General features: G+C 36.0%; 1 protein-coding gene across 9 annotated transcripts in view; it reads left to right on the forward strand.

The window, feature by feature from the left end:
* Nucleotides 1-12,984, forward strand: part of DCAF6 (DDB1 and CUL4 associated factor 6) — a 172,510-nt gene that overhangs the window by 128,823 nt on the left and 30,703 nt on the right. For 4 of the 9 annotated variants that reach the window (XM_067728538.1, XM_067728542.1, XM_067728544.1 and 1 more), the window contains 3 exons: nucleotides 63-149; nucleotides 384-711; nucleotides 5,755-5,796. In XM_067728538.1, coding sequence (XP_067584639.1) covers nucleotides 63-149; nucleotides 384-711; nucleotides 5,755-5,796 — 457 coding nt within the window. The remainder of the gene's footprint in view (nucleotides 1-62; nucleotides 150-383; nucleotides 712-5,754; nucleotides 5,797-12,984) is intronic. The other 5 variants (XM_067728539.1, XM_067728543.1, XM_067728545.1 and 2 more) reach the window with 3 other exon arrangements.

Genomic DNA, 12,984 nt, shown 5'->3' on the forward strand with positions numbered 1-12,984 from the left:
TTGGTGTTTATTTTTCTAAAAAACAAAATTAGGATTTAATGATAATTTGGTTGAATTCCCAGAAGCTCCTGAAGAATCATCAGAGGATGTGACAACACTTCAGGGAGGTACGTCTGCAGAAAGCACAGTTCAGAACAGTATAGATATAGGTGAGTTGTCATGTTCTTTTTAGATAATTCCTTCATATAGGAAAAAGAAGCCTTAATCTGTATTAGTCTCTCCAGAGTTAGAGACCATTTCCAAATAGATGTGTTGTGGAATTTTGTTCTTCATATAGGGGGATTAGACTTTATATTAGAAATTGTCTAAGTGTCAGCTCTGAAGTTAGATTAAATAATTAGTGTTGCCAACATGACCAATTGTTACTACTTATTTTCTGACAGCACAATCAGATAAGTTTACTTTTGAGCCATTGGATTCCGGTTCAGGAGAAAGGAATGACTTCAATCTTGATAGCCCTGGTGGGGTTCCCGAAGAATCCACTTTGTCTGAAAAAGGCAAGGAACCAGGAACTTCAGATCAAACTAGCACTGAAAGTGCTACCAGTCAGAGTACCAGCAATCCCGAACCTCAATCACAAACAGAAGCCATTGGGCCTTTGGCTCATGAGGAAACATTGGCCAGGGACTCTGCTCTCCAGGACACAGATGACAGTGATGATGACCCAGTGCTGATCCCAGGTGCAAGGTATCGAGCAGGACCTGGTGATAGGTTGGTAAATTTTTAATTAACATGAACTATAAAGAGTATAATTCACAAGCCTTTGTTTGAAGTCACATAAAGGAGTTTCTCCATTTTTGACAGCTTTTTCCTCTAAGGGTGTCTCAGTCATATAAACTCATAGAATTGTCTAAATTATAAATAATTTCATGTATTACATTCTTTGAGCAAACTGTGGAGAATAGAATGTCTCATTGCTCTGTATCTTCAGCACTAAGGCTTGGTCCTCAATTTACAGATCAAGAGAAAGGAATGTTGAGAATGACCAACAGGTTATTTATGAAGTTAGTTATATTTAGTTGTCAGATTGCCCTGTAGACATCCTGGCCTTTATCAGTTTTGGGTTTTTTCAACGTTCAGTTTTTCTGCTTCTCTCTTGACCCTGGATTAAGGTAGCGTGATAAAGTTCTCTTTTTGAGAACAGTATGTTTTTCTCTGACTTCTACTAAACTTAGAACTCAATTTCAAAAATGAAAAATCACACCAAGTAACAAATATTATAACTACAGTAAAGAATTAAATTGCTAATACGTTCATATACTTTTTCCATTTTTCATATTATGTGTTCATAAGGATATATTTTATTTTTTAGTAGATAAAGTAAATCTTTTAAACTATATTGCATTCCGTACATTTCTAAAGCTATTTCCATAATCAGTGCCATCATATCTCATTGTAAGTTCTGTCTTCTTCCAGAGAATGAAATTTTATCTTTAAAATCCTAGCTTACACAAGCATGAAGAACCCACATCACATATTTTTATGCTCAATGTTCTGCTATTTATAAAATATGCTGACATTTCTGTCAAGTGAAAAGATTAATTTCCCATTAAAGAATGGCAATGTTATATAATGATTAAGAGCATAATGACTTATATTCTGTTTTTACGATTTACTAGCTGCTTCATCATTCAAATTACTTAATGTCTCTTTAAGGTTCAGTTTCCTTATCTATAAAATGGGGTTATGATTGTCTAGAATTGTTGTCAGAATTTAGAAAAAAATCAATCAGTGCAAGGACTTGTCTCAAATTGAAAGCACTGAATAAATGACAGGTGTATTAAACAACCAAGATATTCTGTGTAGCTACTTAGACTTTAAAAAGCAATTACAGTAAGAATGGCTACAGGGATAAAGACTAACAGAGGACAAGCAAAATTCCTGAACGTTGTAGCTTGCAGTTCAGTGAAACTGCCTTTTCTTAACTATGAAGATAGATATGTATCTTCCTTTGGTCATATTTGGTCAACGTGTTTACTTTGCAATGACCCTGTTTTTAAATGTAGAGGGAGTAATCTTTGCTGATATTTGTATTTAGAGACTAATCAAACATCTTCTCGTTACCTGCCACACATTAGTCTTCAAATTCTTAGTATATATTTTAGACAAGTAAAACTTAGTTTCATTTCTTTCCATACCCAGAGGGAGTCCCTTACGATATTATTACCGCTTGATGTATGCAGAGAAGGTTGGCAAGCATAGCACAATTTGAAAATCAAGTTGATGGTTTCTAAAACCCTGGGTGGAGAGCTAGAGTCTATAATTATTTTAAGTTCGTAAATTTATGGCTTTCTAATGATGTAAGCAAACATATGTCCTTGGTTTTTTTCTGTACTTACATAGCTTAAAATGATACTAAGGTCATAATGGAAAATAAAATTTAAGTATCAACTTCTAGTAAAATGCACCATGTCACTTACCAGGTCTGTTTGTTTAAATAAGAAATCATATATTTTTGGTAAATATTAGACACTTGCAAAAAATCATAATTATTTAGCATCTTCTATTTAGGTTAATTATTTAACACTTTTACCTAGCCTGCTTTATAGCTGAGGAAACTGAGGTGCTAAGCAGGGGTTTTGTATATTCTAGACCTAAGGAGATTTTTTTTTTTTTACACAGTAGTATAACATGAATGAGAAAGGAGGATTTGTGGGGAGAGTGGGTCCTAGAGAATGCAAAATGTCTTGCAGCATATTGTCCTTATTTTGGATATCTGACTAGAAATGATAGTGTATTTCTATAGAGTGTTATCACTTACTTATCATTTTCATAATACTTAGATGATTTATATGTTTTAGGGATTCTCCTGAGATTTGGATCTGCCACAAAATTGGCACCTGATAGCTTCCTTGACCCAAGAAACCCAGGTGCTGAACTAGACTAGCAGACTCTTTTAGAGGAGAGATGATCAGGGACAACAACCTGGAAGTGACCCCACTTCACGCACGTACTCTTGAATTCATGCTCTCATGGTTAGGTCCAGATTTGAAACCACCTCTGGGTCTACATTTGCTTCCCTGCTTTTTTTGTTTTTTAAACTAAATATTATTAATATTCTGTACACTCAGTTTAGGTATTTAACCTTAGTTTGTCCTATATATTATTTTGTTTTATTCTATAGGACATAGTAGTAGTAACAGAAGAATAATAAAATTCTTCCCATTGAGAAAGTTAACTTACTGAAAAGAGAAGACAGATACACAAGCCATTTATAAGAACATGGAAAACAGTTTTCATAAATATATGAAATAAATTCAATATTATATATGTATATATGTGTATATATACACACACACACACAAAGTTGTGCATACTGAGGTAATGCTAAAGTGATTATAGTGACTGTTTCACAGTTACATCAGTTTTCCTTTGCATTATTCTTTCCTAGCTATTTACCAAAAATTTGTAAATGGTGGAAAATCTTCCTTCTGACTTTTCTCTAAGTAATTTTGATAGTTCCTAACTTCCTGAGCACCATCTTGATTAAATCTTGAACTACCTATATAAAATGTACTTTTCATTTCTGTACCTTTCTAAGGGCTGTTCATCCTTCAGAAAACTGCCCATTTATCTTACTTCTAAATTTGGAGGAATGGGTATGTTGACTTTTATTCTAAAGAGAGAAAGTTTAAGAAAATTTTGCTTCTTCAGAACATGAAAAGAATAATTTACCAGCTTATAAATAGGCATATGAATTTTGAGAATTTCTATTTCCAAAGGGACAAAGAATTTCAAAGCTCTACTGTAAAAATACCATTTGGTTCTTAGAATCTAAGGAAACATTTCACACTTGGATGAAATGCCCAACTAAAAGGATGCATGTCTTAAAGGTCATTAAGAAACCCAGTCAAGATTAGTTTGGTTAGGCTAGAGGTGGTCCCAAAATTGAAAATGGTAAAAGAGTATATACTTAGATCTGTACTTTAATTTGTATGAAGAATTACATAGTGGATCTCATAATTTTTTTGCCACACATTTAATTTTTTAAATGAAACCTAAAAAGTTTATAGCTAAGCCATTTTCAACGCATTTAACAAAAATATCAAAACAGTTCTTTGCAACACAAAGTTATGATTTTTTAATAAAGATTTACATTCTTATAATTTGGTTAAATAAATATGACCCAGGTTTTCATTTCTGAGCTGAGAACAAGCATGAGAAGGAAATGTCTTAGAAAATAAAGGCCTTAACAACTAACATAGGTATTTTAAAATGGAATGCTCTGCTCATTAACTATAGCTAGTCTCGGTATAAATATAACTGGGACTCTCTATAGCAGAGGTCAACAGACTTTTTCCTAAAAAGCCAGATAGTAAATATTTTAGGCTTTGTTGGCCAAGAGGCAAAATGGAGGCAGTTATGTAGGCACATCTATAATCATTTAAAAAATGTAACCATTTACAAATGTAAAAACTGTTATTCTTCTATGGGCCATTAGAATAACAGGCAGCTGGCCAGATTTGCCCCAAGAGCCATAGTTCGCTGATCCCTGCTTTATAGCAAATAGGTCTTATAGAGAGAAACCAAGCTATAGTGTATGGTAAAATGCCTCTATTGACAGATAACCAAAGTTTAAAACAGTGAAATCTATGAATCACCACGTTCAGTCCCCTTTAACTTTGTCTACAGCAGGAACACAGAACGTTAAATGGAAACTAAATTGAAGAAAGAAACAATTAATCAAACATATACTTTCTAATATGGTATAAAAAAAGCAATAAATGAAAGGAGTATGTGTTTCTCTTAGTGATTTTATATATTGGATTTAGAAACGTAAACAGGTGCCCTTGGAATGAAAGGAAAGTGGTCAGGTATATTATTTAGATGGTCTTCATGTAAACTGTTTTCACAGCGCCAAATCCATCTTCTAGTAAACAGAATGATGGCCTGGCTGATAGCTCTTCCTCTTGCCAAACCCGAGAGGTTTTTTGCTCTCTAAAAAAAAGACGAGTATCTAAGTAAGCTTCCTGAAGAAGTTCTCACATAGTCTTGAATAGTTTTTAGTTAATAGACTCAGTTAAGATACTGTAAAGATTTTTTATGTAAAGATTAAAGATATTAACTGTATATTGCCTGTTAGTTACTTTTTTAAAAAATATTTATTTGCATAGAAATTTGGTTCCATTTACCTACTCTGGACTCTGTGGAACATGGCCTTCATTTTTAAAGCCAAAATCCTTTGCATACTGTAAATTTGCTGTCATCTATTTAGTCATCATTATAATCACTTTCTCAGTATTTCTAGTGATTCAAGTTTATTCTTTATTAAAATTGCAGAGGAAAAGTAATCATAGAGAAAGAACTGAACTCCTAGGGAGTTAAAAGCTCTATTATTCTTTGCTTGCTGGTTATACAGTCTTATGGTTAGGACAAATGAGCCAGCTCAGGACTTAATTATTTAGTTCCCAAAGAGCAACTCAGCCCTGGGGAGCTAGTGTGTTCCAGTTGAGGGTATTGATAATATGAATCTGAACCTAACAGGGTTAGGTTCTAATTTTTTTTAAAGATAAAAGGGATTAAGTGCAATGTCTTCCTTCTAATCTATCTTCAGTGAATGTTTCTGTTTCCTTAATTTGCTCATACACATTTAGTTGAATGACATATTCTCACATAATACCCTAAGTCACAAAGGGAAACAAAAGTATTTTAGATTTAGATGATTAACGATAAAAGTGGTGGCCTTAATGCTTTAAATATTTGGTTCTTTGAAGTCTTTGTGAGTGACTTTAGTTATTGTGTTCCCTTCACTAGATTTAATATCAGAGGAACAACAATAGGTGATAGAATAATGAGGTAATTCAGTATGTTCCTTCATTATTTTACTTTTTCTTTATGATGAATTTGCAGGTCCTCTTTTTCCACAGCTAACCACCTTTCCTATTAACAGTTAATACTTCTTTGAACTTAACTGAACTCTAAGTGCTAAGTATTATAAAGCGGGTTGCTTTTCACAAACTATATTTAGCTGCATGCACTGCATGGGAATAGAATGAAAAGAAATTTCCTGTGTGCAGATATAATTGATGTTCACTTCAAGTGTGTCATATGATAAAGTAACTATAATGTGAAATGATGTATTTTAAATATTAGTTACTTGCTTTGACTATTTTGTTGAAGAATGCAACTTATGTTTTTCTAAAACTTGATTGGAGGTAACAATTAGCAACTTTCTGGTATTATTCAAAAATGCTCCTTTTCCTTGAGATCAATAACAAAAAATGGACTTGAGTCTAATTCTGTGCATAGTTTTAAGATTCTGATTTTTTTAAAGAAAGCAGTTTTCTCATAAATCGGTTAGTAACTTAGTATCACATGTCAAGTGATACATAACTCTCAAACACTTCTGTAATTTGAAGACTAGCAAGGGGGTACATTTTTAAATGTTATTTTAAAGTGAACCTCAGTTCCATTATTCATTTACCCAAAACCTGGGTTACTGACAAAATCGACCTTGTACCTAATTCTAGTGGCACGTGTCTGTTATTTATCATATGTTTCTAAAACAAAGGGGAATATAAAACATAATATATAGCAACAATCAGAAATGTAAAATTCGTAGAGTTCCTCATGGGGAATACAGAAATGATGAAATAAGCCAGAAATATTGTAGCTACATAGAAAGCCCTGGTTACCTCCCATTCTCACAAGGATTCTCATATAAACATCTCAAAATTGTTTTTGCTTTTGTGCTGGTGTTTATAGACTTTTTTAACATTAAGGTATATTTGGAGTAACTTTTTGCAAACTGGTCTGTTGGTAATTAGCACTTTCTAATTAAATTATAGTAGAATGGAATTTGTTTCAGGGCTTTTTGATTTTCTGACTTATACCCTGCATCCTAAGCACACAAAGCCAATTTCTACTTTTACAGTGAAGATTGCAACCTAAAAGTACCATGTCGCTCTAAGTGAGTTATAGAAAAGCTAAAACATTGAAGTAGAAGGCATTCTGTGTTATGGCTGTTGCCAAGAATTGCTCATACTCTACATATTTGGAGTGTCTCTGAATACACCTTATGCCTCCATATCTTACTCTGTGCCCTCTAACTGAAATGACCTCCTATTACCATCACCATCATCATCATTTTGGCCACCTCAACTTTCAACATGAATCTTTTTTTTTTTTAATATTTATTGATTGATTGATTTTTGGCTGTGTCGGGTCTTAGTTGCAGCACATGGACTTCTCTCTAGTTGTGGTGCGTGGGCTCCAGAGCACGCGGGCTCAGTAGTTGTGGCGTGCAGGCTCTCTAGTTGCGGCATGCAGGTTTAGTTGCCCCGTGGCATGTGGGATCTTGGTTCCCCGACCAGGGATCCGGCCCGTGTCTCCAGCATTGGAAGGCGGATTCTTAACTACTGGCCCACCAGGGAGGTCCCCTCAACATGCATCTTAAGCTGCTCTTTTTTGAAATTTTTCCTGGCTATACATTGCATAATCCCAAGTAGGATTGAACATGTCTTCTGTGTGCATTTATATGTATCTGTTATGCTACCTGTAACACTTTATTGTGTATATGTGTGTACATGTTTCCCTATGTAAGATGTAAGCACCTTTAAGGCCAGCATACATACATGAATACATAAATAAAAGTTGACAAAGAAGACACCTTTTTATCTAAAACTATAGCTAACTAAATTTTTATTCATATTTCCTTAGATAATCCAGCTTACTGTCTTCTTCCTCTGCTTCCTAAAAGTTGAAATAAATGAAAAGCTATGAATTACTTTTTTAGGAGTCTGACAACATTTCCACACATTTGATGACTTGATAGAAAGGCTCACAGAACTAAGAGTCACTTGTAATCATGGCTATAGTTTATTATGACAAGGGAAAAACACATCAGATGGACTCTGGAAGAATCCAAGCATAAGCTTCCAACATTCTCCCACCCAGTGTGGTCCATACAATGTGCTCATTCTTCCAGCGATAAAAAGCAGTTAACACTTGTTAACTTGCTTCTCTGCCCAGAGAAGCCTGCTTAATGAAGACTCGAAATCCAGCAGTTTTATTGGGGCTGATCATATAGGCACCCTCTGCACCCAGCCACAACCCCCTAAATTCCAGACCCTGAAAGAAAGTAGGTGTTCACCATGAATCACATTATTTGTACAGACCGTCTAGGCAAGCAGGTACATCAGGGTTCAGTGTCTCAGACAGGCAGAACAATGGAGGAAACATTACATAAAGGTCAAGTTCTCTTTAGAGGTAGAAGCATCAGGCCTGCCATCCTTTATTTTTATTTACTAACACATTTTGAGGCAAAGAATACAATCTGCCTGCCTCCACCACCACCCAGACACAAAAGGACTAGAAACAGCAAGATTCTCTAGCAACTCATCCACCTCTCTTATTTCGGATACTTGTAAAAGGTATGTGTTGAAATGACTGAAATTCCAATCCACAGACCTTGTTGGTGACAGTAGATGACTTAGTAACACTAACATGGCTTTTACTATAAACAAGTGCTTTAAAGAACTTAAAAGTATTATTTTTATTTACTTATTTATTTATTTTTCGGTACGCGGGCCTCTCACTGTTGTGGCCTCTCCCATTGCAGAGCAACAGGCTCCGGACGCGCAGGCTCAGCGGCCATGGCTCACGGGCCCAGCCGCTCTGCGGCATGTGGGATCTTCCCGGACCGGGGCACGAACCCGTGTCCCCTGCATCGGCAGGTGGACTCTCAACCGCTGCGCCACCAGGGAAGCCCAAAAGTATTATTTTTAGAAACACAAGTAACATATCTTTTCTAAATTTCTATTCATAGATTCATTTGGCCAACAAACTTTTTTTTAATTGATAATTTAAAGGTAAATTTGAGCTTAACTCAGAATAATCACAAACTCTAAATTTGGAGGCTCAAGTCAATGAGGTTTTCTTTCTAAAAACCACTAAGTTAATATGAGAAAAATGTATATATAGTATAAATTAAGAGAATTGAACTTCGTATACTGGTATCTAGAGTTAAAATGAGCATATTCAGTGAGGCATAAGTAAGTAGAATTTAACTTATTCTTTTGTTTTAATATCTTTTGCCTAGGGAATGTTTCTTTGACATATACCATAGCAACTTGGTTCTCGTCCCAAAGTCTTATAGCTGTTCTGAAAATAGAGAAAATATTTATTACAGAAACTCTCCTGTTGCAGGGAGCAGGGGAAGAGGTAGGGATTGAGAATAGCATCCGTATGCTTATAAAAACCTAATATTTTGATCTTTGAATGGAAAAAGTCAATCTCAAGTTTTATAAATAAATGCAAACTCAACTTATTTTTATTTATTTATGTATTGGCTGCATTGCGTCTTCGTTGCTGCGCGTGGGCTTTTCTCTAGTTGCGGCGAGCAGGGGCCGCTCTTCTTTGCGGTGTGCGAGCTTCTCACTGCAGTGGCTTCTCTTTGTTGCGGAGCACGGACTCTAGGCACGTGGGCTTCAGTAGCTGTGGCTCGCAGGCTCAGTAGTTGTGGCTTGTGGGCTCTAGAGCACAGGCTCAGCCAGTAGCTGTGGCACATGAGATTTGTTGTTCCCGGACCAGGGCTTGAACCCGTGTCCCTTGTGTTGGCAGGCAGATTCTTAACCACTGTGCCACCAGGGAAGTCTGCAAACTCAACTTATTTTAAGATGGAAAGATTTAATTTTTGATTAAGCCATCTTTTTCTACCCTAATATTTTGTTCTTTTACAAGCTATTTTAATAATATCAATAGTATTGATTAATTTTACCACTCTAGCTATATGTTTTGTTGTTGTTGGTTTTTGGCCACACCACCTGGCATGGGGGATCTTAGTTCCTTGACCAGGGATGGAACACATGCCCCCTGCACTGGAGGCACAGAGTCCTAAGCACTGGACCGCCAGGGAATTTCCAACTCTAGCTATATGTAAATATGTTTTATAAAAGGATTTTTTTACCATGTTGAAAACAATGGGCAAAGTAATTCACTTTATATTTTTAGTGCTATTTAAGAATGTCTTTTTGTAGTTCGGTCTAGTTGTCTTTTTAACTACTAAATGTGCCAGTTTAATATCTTTTTTAAAAAATAAGGCTTATAGAATCTTTCTGATTGATGTAACTTTCTAATTTGAGCTTGGAGACATCTTAAGAAATTTTGCTGACCATTTTATAAACAGAATTTTCTAGAATATGAAGTATTAAAAATAAAATATAAAGACTCAGGGAAGAGAAAAGGATCAAAATGTAAAGTCAGGAATCTAGGTTTTATTTTCTTAGGTCAAATGTACTTCCTTCAGATTCACTGTCTTTTTTTCCCATCTATTAAATGATATTTTCAAAATAAAATAATAGCTAATACTTTGAGTTGTTTTTACTTTGAAATTCCCAGATAATCAGTTTTGTATTGATTAGTTAATTCAATAAACTGTATGAACCAGACACTGTCGTGGATGCTGGTGATATAAGGATAATGAAGACACATTCTCTCTGAGCTGTTGGTTCAGTGAGATACACAGACACGCATAAATAATTACAACACAGTAATTGCAGTGATAGAGCCTTGCATAGGCAATGGGATTATTAAGGGCCTAATCTGAGGAAAGGGAGAATTGTATTTTTATAATTCTTGGTTTGTGATACACTATCATTGTTGATTCATGGTTGGCTCATTTTCTTTATTATTTATTAATGTAATAAATACCCATGAACCCACCACCCAACCCAAGAACTAGAAAACTGCTAGTACCTTAGATCTACCTATACTCCTCCTCATTCTGTCCCCCTGCCCACTGTACCAGTGGTAATCATTCATCTGAATGTTATGTGTATCGTGCCTTGCTTTAAAAAACAAAGAATTACCAGATAATTACCAGATGTAAATGCAAAAACAATGTATTATTTAATTTATCTTACCCACTTTTGAACTTTATAAAAAAGGATATCTCACTATAAATGGGACTTGCTGTCTTTTTTTCCAGTCAACAATATGTTACTAAGATTGATCCATGCTGTTATGTATAGCTGTTGCTCAATCAGCTTTACTGCTGTATTATAAGTTATTGTACGACTCTACCATAATTTATCCTTTTTCCTGTTAATAGGCATTTAGGTTGTTTCCAGTGTTGACCTGAAACAAATAGACTGCTAGATATTTCTCTAGCAAAGATGCGTTTATTTGTGATCAGTCAGAGAATTGCAGTTTGGAGTCTGCAACCATGATGAGCTACACTCAGGTGTCTCCCCCTCCCCCACCCCACCCCCACAAGGGAAGGATAATGCTTTCATAGAGAGGAAAAGGAAGGTGAGAGGGCTATGGTAAATAAAGAGTATGGGTTTTCATTGGCTGAGTCTTTTTCAGGAAAGAAGAGATGTCTTCCTTCTTTCTATTGGGCTCTGCTGTAGTCGCAGGACATGAGATCTCCCCCTTCCAAACTCCCAACTGTATTTAATTCAAATTTCTGTGTTTTAATTTTTAACATTTCCCCCTTTTGATCAAGACCTTTCTCTGAAAGCATTGCTGATCAAGAGTCACGTTTTCTAGTTTTAGCTTTTTGTCCTTCAGTATCATGAAGGACTTTTGCTGGGTGTAGCATCTCACGTTGGAGGGAAAGTGCACAGATTAGAAGCCTGTTAAGGTCACATTTGAGTAACAAGGAAGGAGGGGTAGGAGGGAAAACTCTAAGGTACTTTATGTCTAAAGGCCATATGTTATCAAGATCATAGACACTGGAGATCACCTGAAGCATTATGTCATCATCAAAGGTTTAGCAACAAATTTCCAACAAGCATTTTCTGGATATCTGGGGAAAACTGTTTCATCAGATGTCATCTGCGTCAATTCCAGGAAATCTTTTCTTTCAGGTCACCAGATTATGTGCAGGTCCAGTCAGGGTTTGGTGCTTTCTTTAGGTGTCTCATGTGACTCTAAGAGTCTATTCCTTGGGAGTTTGGCAGCACAAGGGTTGGTTAGCAGTACTCGATAGGGGCCTTTCCAGCAAGGTTGAAGAGAGTTCATCTGGAAGTGTCTTTTTTAAAAGACAAAATTTGCAGATTGCAAGGTGTGATGTTTCAAGTTTTTGTCTCCCAAGGGCACACTGTGAAAAGATTGATCTGTCAAAACTTTTTTTTTTTTTTGGCCGCACCACACGGCTTGCAGGATCTTAGTTCCCTGACCAGGGATCAAACCCGGTCCCCCTCCAGTGGAAGCATGGAGTCCTAACCACTGGACCACCAGGGAATTCCCAAAACATTATTTTTAATAGAAGCAATTAGGCTTTTGCAATATTAGAGTATCTCTCCTTTTATCAGTTTTAGGTCAAAAGAAGCAGAAGCCAAGTGCATTGGGCATCTTGTGACTATCTCAAAGGCTAAGGGTTTATGAGTTCCAAAAGGGGCGGACCTGTAATTTAGAAGGACCAGCCGCAATGCTTTTGGCCAAGGTATTTGGAGGGCCTTTACAAATTTTGACAGTTGAATCTTAATACCAGTAGTGTGTTCGACTAAACCAGAGGATTGGGGGTGGTAAGAACAGTAATAGTGTTGTAAAACTAGCCAAACAGCATAGACATTTTGAAGCACCTGGGCAATCACTGTGAAGTTAAGGAAGATTTCCCCAGGTAGGGATAATCTTTTCCAAAAGAAATTTATCCTCAGAAGAGGCAGTAGCCTGTCTGCAAGGGAAGGCTTTGGTCCAGTGTGAAAACATACAGACCATAACTAAAACATATTTGTATCCATTAGATGGAGTAAATTGTGTGAAATCCATTTGCTGGATCCCTAATGGTCCATTAAGCAGTTTAAAATGTCTGGGAACAGTATGAACAGGCTTCCCTGGGTTGTACTTTGGAAAAGTGGGACAAGTGAGATACTTTTGCAACCTTATTAATGTTTCCCCATCAATACTGATTCATGAAGACTAACATTTTTTTAGTAGATTAATGGTTTAATGCATGTACAGTGGTGAGAAGTGGGAATTTTAGACTCCAGGGTAAAACTGGGTTCTTACTTGGTCCAAACCAGAGCTTTCTCTTTTTTA

This window comes from Pseudorca crassidens, chromosome 2 (assembly GCF_039906515.1).
Source record: "Pseudorca crassidens isolate mPseCra1 chromosome 2, mPseCra1.hap1, whole genome shotgun sequence".
NCBI lineage: Eukaryota > Metazoa > Chordata > Mammalia > Artiodactyla > Delphinidae > Pseudorca > Pseudorca crassidens.